The sequence below is a fragment of the Natator depressus genome, chromosome 6, assembly GCF_965152275.1.
Source record: "Natator depressus isolate rNatDep1 chromosome 6, rNatDep2.hap1, whole genome shotgun sequence".
NCBI classification, from domain to species: domain Eukaryota; kingdom Metazoa; phylum Chordata; order Testudines; family Cheloniidae; genus Natator; species Natator depressus.
In genome coordinates this window covers 14,545,422-14,557,479 of record NC_134239.1, presented here as the reverse complement: position 1 = coordinate 14,557,479, position 12,058 = coordinate 14,545,422, and the positions used below count along the sequence as shown (strand labels likewise).

General features: G+C 53.5%; 1 protein-coding gene across 2 annotated transcripts in view; it reads right to left on the bottom strand.

The window, feature by feature from the left end:
- The window catches only part of SSH3 (slingshot protein phosphatase 3), a 34,204-nt gene that overhangs the window by 9,436 nt on the left and 12,710 nt on the right, over window positions 1-12,058 (bottom strand). For both annotated transcript variants that reach the window (XM_074954558.1, XM_074954557.1), the window contains 5 exons: window positions 9,395-9,589; window positions 8,944-9,037; window positions 8,568-8,696; window positions 8,159-8,205; window positions 7,565-7,711 (listed from right to left, as the gene is read on the bottom strand). In XM_074954558.1, coding sequence (XP_074810659.1) covers window positions 7,565-7,711; window positions 8,159-8,205; window positions 8,568-8,696; window positions 8,944-9,037; window positions 9,395-9,589 — 612 coding nt within the window. The remainder of the gene's footprint in view (window positions 1-7,564; window positions 7,712-8,158; window positions 8,206-8,567; window positions 8,697-8,943; window positions 9,038-9,394; window positions 9,590-12,058) is intronic.

Here is a 12,058-nt window from a genome sequence, read left to right as displayed (position 1 = left end):
TGGAAGCCACATGGAGCCTGCCCCCCTGAGCCTCTCCCCATGCCCCAACCCCTTGCCCCAGCCCTGATCCCTCTCCCACCCTCTGAAACCCTTTGATCCCAGCCTACAGCACCCTCCTGCACCCCAAACCCTTCATTCTCAGCCCTACCCCAGAGCCCACACCCCCAGAGTCCTCACCCACCCCGGCACCCCACTGCCCCACCCCAGCCCAGAGCCCCCTCGCACACCCTGAACTCCTCATTTCTGGCCCCATCCCGAAGCCCACACCCCCAACCTGAGCCCTCACACCCTCCCGCAACACAACCCCAATTTTGTGAGCATTCATGGCCCGCCATACAATTTCTATTCCCAGATGTGGTCCTCGGGCCAAAAAGTTTGCCCACCCCTGCCCTACAAGCTATATGAACAGGGAATAGCACCAGCAGTAGAAGGGCAGTTGACTGATGACCATGCCCAGGACCTTCCTGCCTGTGGCCAAGTTGTAAACCTAACTCAATACATCGAAAATGTCTTCAAAGCCTGTAAAATTAAGAGAAGTTGTGCTGTTGACCTGTCAGTTACTTATAACCCTGTTAACTATTGTGTGCTTCTACTGAAGTAGCAAGGTGGCCCAAGTCACCTGCCTGCTCAGAAAGTGACCTTTTTTTTTGTTGCGATGGATGGCCAGAAAAGTCTGTCATTCTCAATGGAACAGCTTGCCCCAAGGTTCCGTGGCGTCACCCTTTGTGGTTTATGTCTACACAAATGACCAGCTAGAATTCCCGATGTGTGAAGGTTTATTTAGGCAGATGATCTTTGCATCACTACTCAGTCGGAAAGATTGGAGGACATTCTAACTGGCTTCCTGAGTGTACTATCACACATGGATCCTGAATGCCAGCCCTACCAAGACACCAGCTTATGCCTTCCACCTGAAACACCATCAGGCCAAGCAAAACTATCGTGGGCTGGTACAATCCTTGAGCTCTATGAATATCCAGTATACTTAATGGTCACATTAGAATCATAGAATATCAGGGTTGGAAGGGACCTCAGGAGGTCATCTAGTCCAACCCCCTGCTCAAAACAGGACCAATCCCCAACTAAATCATCCCAGCCAGGGCTTTGTCAAGCCTGACCTTAAAACTTCTAAGGAAGGAGATTCCACCACCTCCCTAGGTAACGCATTCCAGTGTTTCACCACCCTCATAATGAAAAAGGTTTTCCTAATATCTAATCTAAACCGCCCCCACTGCAACTTGAGACCATTACTCCTTGTTCTGTCATCTACCACCACTGAGAACAGCCTAGATCCATCCTCTTTGGAACCCCCTTTCAGGTAGTTGAAAGCAGCTATCAAATCCCCCCCTCATTCTTCTCTTCTGCAGACTAAACAATCCCAGTTCCCTCAGCCTCTCCTCATAAGTCATGTGTTCCAGTCCCCTAATCATTCTTGTTGCCCTCCGCTGGACTCTTTCCAATTTTTCCACATCCTTCTTGTACTGTGGGGCCCAAAACTGGACACAGTACTCCAGATGAGGCCTCACCAGTGTCGAATAGAGGGGAACGATCATGTCCCTCAATCTGCTGGCAATGCCCCTACTTATACATCCCAAAATGCCATTGGCCTTCTTGGCAACAACGGCACACGGTTGACTCATATCCAGCCTCTCGTCCACTGTAACCCCTAGGTCCTTTTCTGCAGAACTGCTGCCGAGCCATTCGGTCCCTAGTCTGTAGTGGTGCATGGGATCCTTCCATCCTAAGTGCAGGACTCTGCACTTGTCCTTGTTGAACCTCATTAGATTTCTTTTGGCCCAATCGGCTAATTTGTCTATGGCCCTCTATAGCCTGTCCCTACCCTCCAGCGTATCTACCTCTCCTCCCAGTTTAGTGTCATCTGCAAATTTGCTGAGGGTGCAATCCACACCATCCTCCAGATCATTTATGAAGATATTGAACAAAACCGGCCCCAGGACCGACCCTTGGGGCACTCCACTTGATACCGGCTGCCAACTAGACATGGAGCCATTGATCACTACCCGTTGAGCCCGACAATCTAGACAACTTTCTATCCACCTTATAGTCCATTCATCCAGCCCATACTTCTTTAACTTGCTGGCAAGAATACTGTGGGAAACCGTGTCAAAAGCTTTGCTAAAGTCAAGGAACAACACATCCACTGCTTTCCCCTCATCCACAGAGCCAGTTATCTTGTCATAGAAGGCAATTAGATTAGTCAGGCATGACTTGCCCTTGGTGAATCCATGCTGACTGTTCCTGATCACTTTCCTTTCCTCTAAGTGCTTCAGAATTGATTCCTTGAGGACCTGCTCCATGATTTTTCCAGGGACTGAGGTGAGGCTGACTGGCCTGTAGTTCCCAGGAACCTCCTCCTTCCCTTTTTTAAAGATGGGCACTACATTAGCCTTTTTCCAGTCGTCCGGGACTTCCCACGATCGCCCTGAGTTTTCAAAGATTTTGGCCAATGGCTCCGCAATCACATCCGCCAACTCCTTTAGCACTCTCGGATGCAGCGCATCCGGCCCCATGGACTTGTGCTCGTCCAGCTTTTCTAAATAGTCCCGAATCACTTCTTTCTCCACAGAGGGCTGGTCACCTCCTCCCCATACTGTGCTGCCCAGTGCAGTAGTCTGAGAGCTGACCTCGTTCGTGAAGACAGAGGCAAAAGAAGTATTGAGTACATTAGATTTTTCCACATCCTCTGCCACTAGGTTGCCTCCCTCATTCAGTAAGGGGCCCACATTTTCCTTGACTTTCTTCTTGTTGCTAACATACCTGAAGAAACCCTTCTTGTTACTCTTAACATCTCTTGCTAGCTGCAAATCCAGGTGTGATTTGGTCTTCCTGATTTCACTCCTGCATTCCCGAACAATATTTTTATACTCCTCCCTGGTCATTTGTCCAATCTTCCACTTCTTGTAAGCTTCTTTTTTGTGTTTTGTGTTTAAGATCAGCAAGCTGGTCGCTTGCCATATTTACTATTCTTTCTACACATCGGGATGGTTTGTCACTGTAACCTCAGTAAGGATTCTTTAAAATACAGCCAGCTCTGCTGGACTCCTTTCCCCCTCATGTTATTCTCCCAGGGGATCCTGTCCATCAGTTCCCTGAGGGAGTCAAAGTCTGCTTTTCTGAAGTCCAGGGTCCGTATTCTGCTGCTCTCCTTTCTTCCCTGTGCCAGGATCCTGAACTCGACCATCTCATGGTCACTGCCTCCCAGGTTCCCATCCACTTTAGCTTCCCCTACTAATTCTTCCCGGTTTGTGAGCAGCAGGTGAAGAAGAGCTCTGCCCCTAGTTGGTTCCTCCAGCACTTGCACCAGGAAATTGTCCCCTACCCTTTCCAAAAACTTCCTGGATTGTCTGTGCACCGCTGTATTGCTCTCCCAGCAGATACAAGGGTGATTGAAGTCTCCCATGAGAACCAGGGCCTGCGATCTAGTAACTTCCGTGAGTTGCCAGAAGAAAGCCTTGTCCACCTCATCCCCCTGGTCCGGGGGTCTATAGCAGACTCCCACCACGACATCACCCTTGTTGCTCACACTTCTAAACTTAGTCCAGAGACACTCAGGTTTTTCCGCAGTTTCATAGCGGAGCTCTGAGCAGTTATACTGCTCCCTTACATACAGTGCCACTCCCCCACCTTTTCTGCCCTGCCTGTCCTTCCTGAACAGTTTATATCCATCCATGACAGTACTCCAGTCATGTGAGTTATCCCATTAAGTCTCTGTTATTCCAATCACATCATAATTCCTTGACTGTGCCAGGACTTCCAGTTCTCCCTGCTTGTTTCCCAGGCTTCTTGCATTTGTGTATAGGCACTTGAGATAACCCGCTGATTGTCCCTTTTTCTCATTATGAGGCTGGAGCCCTCCCCTCTCACGCACTCTCTCCCAGTATCCCGCTTCCCCACTTACCTCAGGGCTTTGGTCTCCTTCCCCCGGTGAACCTAGTTTAAAGCCCTCCTCACTAGGTTAGCCAGCCTGCTTGCGAAGATGCTCTTCCCTCTCTTCGTTAGGTGGAGCCCGTCTCTGGCTAGCACTCCTCCTTCTTGGAACACCATCCCCATGGTCAAAGAATCCAAAGCCTTCTCTCCGACACCACCTGCGTAGCCATTTGTTGACTTCCACGATTTGACAGTCTCTACCCAGGCCTTTTCCTTCCACGGGGAGGATGGACGAGAAGACCACTTGTGCCTCAAACTCCTTTATCCTTCTTCCCAGAGCCACGTAGTCCGCAGTGATCCGCTCAAGGTCATTCTTGGCAGTATCATTGGTGCCCACGTGGAGAAGCAGGAAGGGGTAGCGATCCGAGGGCTTGATGAGTCTCGGCAGTCTCTCCGTCACATCGTGAATCCTAGCTCCTGGCAAGCAGCAGACTTCTCGGTTTTCCCGGTCGGGGCGGCAGATAGATGACTCAGTCCCCCTGAGGAGAGAGTCCCCAACCACCACCACCCACCTCCGCCTCTTGGGAGCGGTGGTTGTGGAACCCCCAACCCTAGGACAGTGCATCTCATGCCTTCCAATCAGCGGAGTCTCCTTCTGATCCCTTCCCTCAGACAGAACGCTGGCACTCAAAGAGCACATCAAGAAACTGAAAAAGAAAGTGAACTCCAGGAATTGCGTACTCCAAAAACTGGCCCACGTAAAAGGGGAGCTCACCCCAAAGCACACCAACTAACCAGTCTTGCCCTGTGGTACTAGCTCCAGAGTACTGTGCCCCATATGGTCCAGCATGAGTTATGCACACAAAATTGTTACTGAAACTCAATCAATCCCGCAGGATCATCACAGGCACTTTTAAACTGTGGCTATACTGCCTTGCAGGGACTACACCATCGTCAGTGAGGTAGAAAGGAGAGACCAAAACAGGTGTATGATCCCAGATACCCACTGCACGGACACATTCCACCATCATAAGAACAGCCATACTGGGTCAGACCAAAGGTCCATCCAGCCCAGTATCCTGTCTACCGACAGTGGCCAATGCCAGGTGCCCCAGAGGGAGTGAACCTAACAGTGATCTCTCTCCTGCCATCCATCTCCACCCTCTGACAAACAGAGGCTAGGGACACCATTCCGTACCCATCCTGGTTAATAGCTTAACCTCCATGAATTTATCCAGTTTTCTTTTAAAATTTGAATTTATCCAGTTCTCTTCATCCATGAGGCTGAAGTCCCGAAAGAGCTTTGTCTCTGAAAACCCCTTACCCCAAATACCTCTGTGGCAAGCTCCAGAGTAATAAAGAGGCAGAAGAACTTGGAGAACCTGATTCCTTCACAACCACTCCCTCCAGGCACGACCTTGAACGAAAACTCTGCGTTGCGGATCCCCAAGGGCGGTGCAACACCCCCAAATTTGAACAATCTCTTGGGGGACCCCCTTTGTGGTGCCAGACACCGAAGCAGTCTCCTTCTGGGGGGAGGGATAGCTCAGTGGTTTGAGCATTGGCCTGCTAAACCCAGGGTTATGAGTTCAATTCTTGAGGGGCCATTTAGGGATCTGGGGCAAAAATTGCGGATTGGTCCTGTTTTGAACAGGGGGTTGGACTAGAGGACCTCCTGAGGTCCCTTCCAACCCTGATATTCTATGATTCACAGGGCAGGCCATATGGCCTCCCTGCCACCTGAGCCTGAACCTCTGGGGCGCTCTGCTCAGCTTCCCTCCTGAGAGGCAGGGAAATCCTCAGCCCTCTGGGGTCATTGGTTGCTAGGTGTCAATGTCCTGGTGAGTGGGCTTTCCATTGTCTTCTCAGATGTTCCATTGATATGGGTCGGCCTCTGCTAGTATTAGAATAGGAGGGTTGGAAGGGACCTCATGAGGTCATCTAGTCCAACCCCCTGCTCAAAGCAGGACCAATCCCCAATTTCTGCCCCAGATCCCTAAATGGCCCCCTCAAGGATTGAACTCACAAACCTGGGTTTAGCAGGCCAATGCTCAAACCACTGAGCTACCCCCCCAACCCCTTTTTTAACAACCCATTCTGTCCACTCTGTCAGCTAGGCCATATGAACGAACACACAAACACACACACACGCACCATGTCTCAGCCTTCACTGAGAGCAAACTTTTCTCCCCACACCAGGTCGCCATGCAAGGTATAGGGGAAACTGAGGTACACACAGGGCTCGTAAAAATACTACAGAAAATTCCTGCTCCGTCACACACAGATGTACTCTAAATCGAGTGAGAGCTGGGGTGGCAGAGACAGGTGACAATACAATCAAGTGGAAGCTGAGGAACAGCCCCAGATGTGAATGTGGAGAGCCTAGGCAAACATCTGAATGCTTCCCCCGTCAACATCTGTCCTCCTGAGGAGCTGTTTAAGATTAGAGACACCACCAGGTCATGGCTGCTGTTTTGGAGTGATAAGCTATGATGATTATCTCAGAGATGCCCTCCACGCTTCCTTTTCCAGTGCCCACACATGACCCAGGTTACATATGATCCTTCCCATGCATGTCTTTGGACATGTCTCCCCCACACGCACTCCTTTTCTAATGGACTCTGCAAGAGGCAGTTTATGTTGCCACCTAGAGCAGAGGTGGGCAAACTACGGCCCACAGGCCATATCCGGTCCACAGGACCGTCTTGCCCGGCCCCTGAGCTCCTGGCCCAGGAGGCTAGCCCCCGGCCCCTCCCCAGCTGTCCACCCTCCCCTGCAGCCATGCCACCGTGCGGCGCAATGCTCTGGGCAGTGGGGCTGCAGAGCCCGGCCTGACCTGGTGCTCTGTGCTGCGCGGAGCAGCTGCCTGTCCTGATGCAGCTGCACTGCCAGCCACAGGTGTCCCAGACAGCACAGTAAGGGGGCAGGGAGCAAGGGGGGATTGGATAGAGGGCAGGGGAGTTTGGAGGGTGGTCAGGGGCGTGGATAGAGGTCGGGGCAGTCAGAGGGTGGGGAACAGGGGGTTGAATGGGGGCAGGGGTCCCGGGGGGCAGTCAGGAAGGAGAGGAGGGGTTCGATGGGGCAGTGGGGGGTGGTCAGGGGACAGGGAGCAGGGCAGGGGTCCCGGGGAGGGGGCACTCAGGAAGGAGAGGGGCAGTTGAATAGGGTGGTGGTGGCAGTTAGGGGTCCGGGGGCGGTCAGGGAGAAGAGGTGGTTGGATGGGGCAGGGGTCCCGGGGGGGTAGTTAGGAGCAGGGGGTCCAGGGGCGGTCAGGGGACTGAGAGAAGGAGGGGTGGATGGGGCAGGGGTCCCTGGGGGACAGTCAGGGAACAGGGGCGGTTGGATGGGGCAGGAGTCCCGTGGGGGCCGGGCCATGCCTGGCTGTTTGGGGAGGCACAGCCTCCCCTAACCGGCCCTCCATACAATTTCAGAAACCTGATGTGGCCCTCAGACCAAAAAGTTTGCCCGCCCCTGACCTAGAGGCTGCAGCCCACAGTGCAGGCACAGAGAGGACAAAGGACCAATTGCCACTACCATCTTGGGGATCTCATTTAGCTCCAGTGACAGAAGCCGGGGTGTGTGGAGCAGACAAGGCAGCAGCTCCCCAGGGATGGGAGGGGTGATTCGCTCGGTTATCAGCACATGTGCGATTCCTTCCCCCAAGCCTCCCGCTTACCGGACAGCCGAGATGAAGTGATATGTCTCCTTCCAGTAGGGCAGCAGCTGAGAAGCCTCTTCATCATAGAGCCGCACATTCAGGTAGGTGAAAAGTGCCGGGAAGAAGTTATCGATTTCCCGGGTCACGTTGAGGATGTGGCTGATTCTGACACAGAGGAGGAGTGAGGGAGGTGCTGGGGGCTCCCCAGTACTACCACACCCCGAAACACCCTACTCCCAGTGCCCATCCCAGCAGGCAGCCTTGGAGACAAGCTGCCCTGCCCCCACACTAGGAGCACCAGCAGTGCAGTGAGGCAGTGCAGGAGGCAGGTTTCAAAGTCAGCTCAGACAGCCCCTTGCATCCTGAAGAACAATAGGCAGGCAGGGGCAGGAGCCGTCCAAGACGCCCATCCCCCAGCACCTGGGCTCCAGTGTTTTGGTATGCACCCCGGTCAGGATGGCTGTGGGGACAGACCTTGCCCTAGGAGCAGCAGCAGACTCACTACCTCTCTACACTGTCTGGCCACTGCAGGGCAATGGAAAGATGCCCTGGGTCAACACGGGCCAGGTGAGGAATCTTCCCCCAACCCTCCCCCAGGGCCGGAGCACACACCTGTTGCGCTGCAACTCCTCCAAGTTGGCTGCGTTCCACTCGGAGCCCTAGAGACAGGCAGAGAGGGGGACAGCAGGGTGAATGGACGAATGGGGAAATCCGGGGCAGCGACTGCAGCCGCTCCCTTAGCGCTTTCTCAAGGAAAGTCCAACCCCCAGGGGGCTACGTCCAGCCCTGAGTAACTGCAAGAGCTCCTCCTGCTGGGAGAGGATGGAACTGGAGTAGTTGGGAGCTCCCCTAACAACCAGTGCTTCTGCCCCACTTCCCGCAGTGCCCCCTTCTGGGAGAGGCCAGAACTAGAATAGCTGGGAGCTCTCCCCACAGCCTGCATTCCTGCTCCACTCCCTGCAGTGCCCCCTGCTGGAAGAGGCCAGGGCAGAGCTTTCCCCAGCCCCTGGCAGCTCCTCACTAGGTACAGGTGATCAAAGATCTTGGAGGGACGATCCATCTGGGCCATGATGAGCAGCATCTCGTTGTCAATGAACTCCTTGTACTCCTTCAGGCTGCAGCTAGTGCGGTGCTCCAGCTCCGTGCGGATCTGCAAGGGGAACAGAGCATCAGAGGGAAGATCCCGCTCTGGCCCCAGGGTGGGAGGCAAGGTTGGCTGGTTACTCCCACTTCCCCCTAACCCATACATCCTGCCCCTCTTTCCTTCCCGTTCCCGCAGCCAATCGCTTCCCAGGCCCATCTTTACTCACAAATGCATGCCCATCCCCATCTTCCACCCCAAACCCCTTCCTCCACCACCCATTCCTCCGCCTCTCCCTCCTCCCCATGCATCCCACCTCCTTGGAGGTGATGCTCTCCAGATCAGCCGTGGCCATCAGCTCACGCAGTTTGGCCCGGATCTTCCGCTCCATAAGCTCACGCTCTGTTGGCCTGGGACACAGAAATAGGTAGGGTGTCAAAGCCCACAGGGCTCCCAGATTCTGCCCCCAGACCCCACCCGCCTACTAGGGTTTGGCTTAGATCCAACCAATTCACACACTCTAGGGAAGATTCAAACGTGGTGCTCCAGCAAGGGGGTGGGAACTCTTCCAGCCAATCAGCATCCAGCGTTCGAGGCTCTTATGTGGAGCCCTGCCCTGTTCAGATCCCCACTGGCTGCCAAGGTGAGGACTGCCCCAGGGAGAGGGGGACATGTGTGGCTCGCTGAACGAAGCTGGTTGGGGGAGCCCCCCGGCCTCCCACCCTGTGCCGATACCACCCCTCCCTGCCCACAGCACTGGTACTGACCGGTCAGAGAAGAGAGCAGGGGAGTCAGGCCGCACGGACTCCAGGTCGGACATGGCCAGCCACTCATTGATGCAGCTCTGCTCTGAGGCTATGGTGCGCTGGTACCACTCAGCCCAGCCCAGAGCGCTGCCCCCGGGGAAGTGGTTGTTGTGGACAGCTTCATTGCATGCCTTGTGCAGCACCTGCAGCACCGACCTGGGGGAGGGGAGCAGACAGGCACACAGACATCAGATTGGAGACACAACAAGCGCAAGGCTCAGACTCCTGCCCACTGGCGGGAGAGGGGGTCCTCCCCATGTGGGACCCCACCTGCTCCCCTGCTGCTTGGCTAGTGCCTGGGAATGGGGCATCTGCACTAGAACTACTTTACTGTCACAGCCCCTGTGTGACAAATGAGAGGGGGGAGAGCTCCCTTTTGTGGACACATAGCCAGCCAGTTAGCTGCAAAATCCCCGTTTCTAGCTATTCTCTACTTGCTTGGAGGCGGGTGGTGGTGGTCGGGGACTCTCTCCTCAGGGGGACTGAGTCATCTATCTGCCACCCCGACCAAGAAAACTGAGAAGTCTGCTGCTTGCCAGGAGCTAGGATTCACGATGTGACGGAGAGACTGCCGAGACTCATCAAGCCCTCGGATCGCTACCCCTTCCTGCTTCTCCACGTGGGCACCAATGATACTGCCAAGAATGACCTCGAGCGGATCACTGCGGACTACGTGGCTCTGGGAAGAAGGATAAAGGAGTTTGAGGCGCAAGTGGTCTTCTCGTCCATCTTCCCCGTGGAAGGAAAAGGCCTGGGTAGAGACTGTCGAATCGTGGAAGTCAACCAATGGCTACGCAGGTGGTGTCGGAGAGAAGACTTTGGATTCTTTGACCATGGGATGGTGTTCCAAGAAGGAGGAGTGCTAGCCAGAGACGGGCTCCACCTAACGAAGAGAGGGAAGAGCATCTTCACAAGCAGACTGGCTAACCTAGTGAGGAGGGCTTTAAACTAGGTTCACCGGGGGAAGGAGACCAAAGCCCTGAGGTAAGTGGGATACCGAGAGGAAGCACGAGCAGGAGCGTGCGAGTCCTGCCTCATACTGAGAAAAAGGGACGATCAGCGAGTTATCTCAAGTGCCTATATACAAATGCAAGAAGCCTGGGAAACAAGCAGGGAGAACTGGAAGTCCTGGCACAGTCAAGGAATTATGATGTGATTGGAATAACAGAGACTTGGTGGGATAACTCACATGACTGGAGTACTGTCATGGATGGATATAAACTGTTCAGGAAGGACAGGCAGGGCAGAAAAGGTGGGGGAGTGGCACTGTATGTAAGGGAGCAGTATAACTGCTCTGAGCTCCGCTATGAAACTGCGGAAAAACCTGAGTGTCTCTGGATTAAGTTTAGAAGTGTGAGCAACAAGGGTGATGTCGTGGTGGGAGTCTGCTATAGACCACCAGACCACTGGGGGATGAGGTGGACGAGGCTTTTTTCCAGCAACTCACGGAAGTTACTAGATTGCAGGCCCTGGTTCTCATGGGAGACTTCAATCACCCTGATATCTGCTGGGAGAGCAATACAGCGGTGCACAGACAATCCAGGAAGTTTTTGGAAAGGGTAGGGGACAATTTCCTGGTGCAAGTGCTGGAGGAACCAACTAGGGGCAGAGCTCTTCTTCACCTGCTGCTCACAAACCGGGAAGAATTAGTAGGGGAAGCTAAAGTGGATGGGAACCTGGGAGGCAGTGACCATGAGATGGTCGAGTTCAGGATCCTGACACAGGGAAGAAAGGAGAGCAGCAGAATACGGACCCTGGACTTCAGAAAAGCAGACTTTGACTCCCTCAGGGAACTGATGGACAGGATCCCCTGGGAGAATAACATGAGGGGGAAAGGAGTCCGGGAGAGCTGGCTGTATTTTAAAGAATCCTTATTGAGGTTACAGGGACAAAGTATCCCGATGTGTAGAAAGAATAGTAAATATGGCAGGCGACCAGCTTGGCTTAACAGTGAAATCCTTGCTGATCTTGAACACAAAAAAGAAGCTTACAAGAAGTGGAAGATTGGACAAATGACCAGGGAAGAGTATAAAAATATTGCTCGGGGATGCAGGACTCATATCAGGAAGGCCAAATCACACCTGGAGTTGCAGCTAGCAAGAGATGTTAAGAGTAACAAGAAGGGTTTCTACAGGTATGTTAGCAACAAGAAGAAAGTCAAGGAAAGTGTGGGCCCCTTACTGAATGAGGGAGGCAACCTAGTGGCAGAGGATGTGGAAAAAGCTAATGTACTCAATGCTTTTTTTGCCTCTGTCTTCATGAACAAGGTCAGCTCCCAGACTACTGCACTGGGCAGCACAGCATGGGGAGGAGGGGACCAGCCCTCTGTGGAGAAAGAAGTGGTTTGGGACTATTTAGAAAAGCTGGACGAGCACAAGTCCATGGGGCCGGATGCGCTGCATCCGAGAGTGCTAAAGGAGTTGGCGGATGTGATTGCAGAGCCATTGGCCATTATCTTTGAAAACTCATGGCGATCGGGGGAAGTCCCGGACGACTGGAAAAAGGCTAATGTAGTGCCCATCTTTAAAAAAGGGAAGAAGGAGGATCCTGGGAACTACAGGCCAGTCAGCCTCACCTCAGTCCCTGGAAAAATTATGGAGCAGGTCCTCAAGGAATCAATTCTGA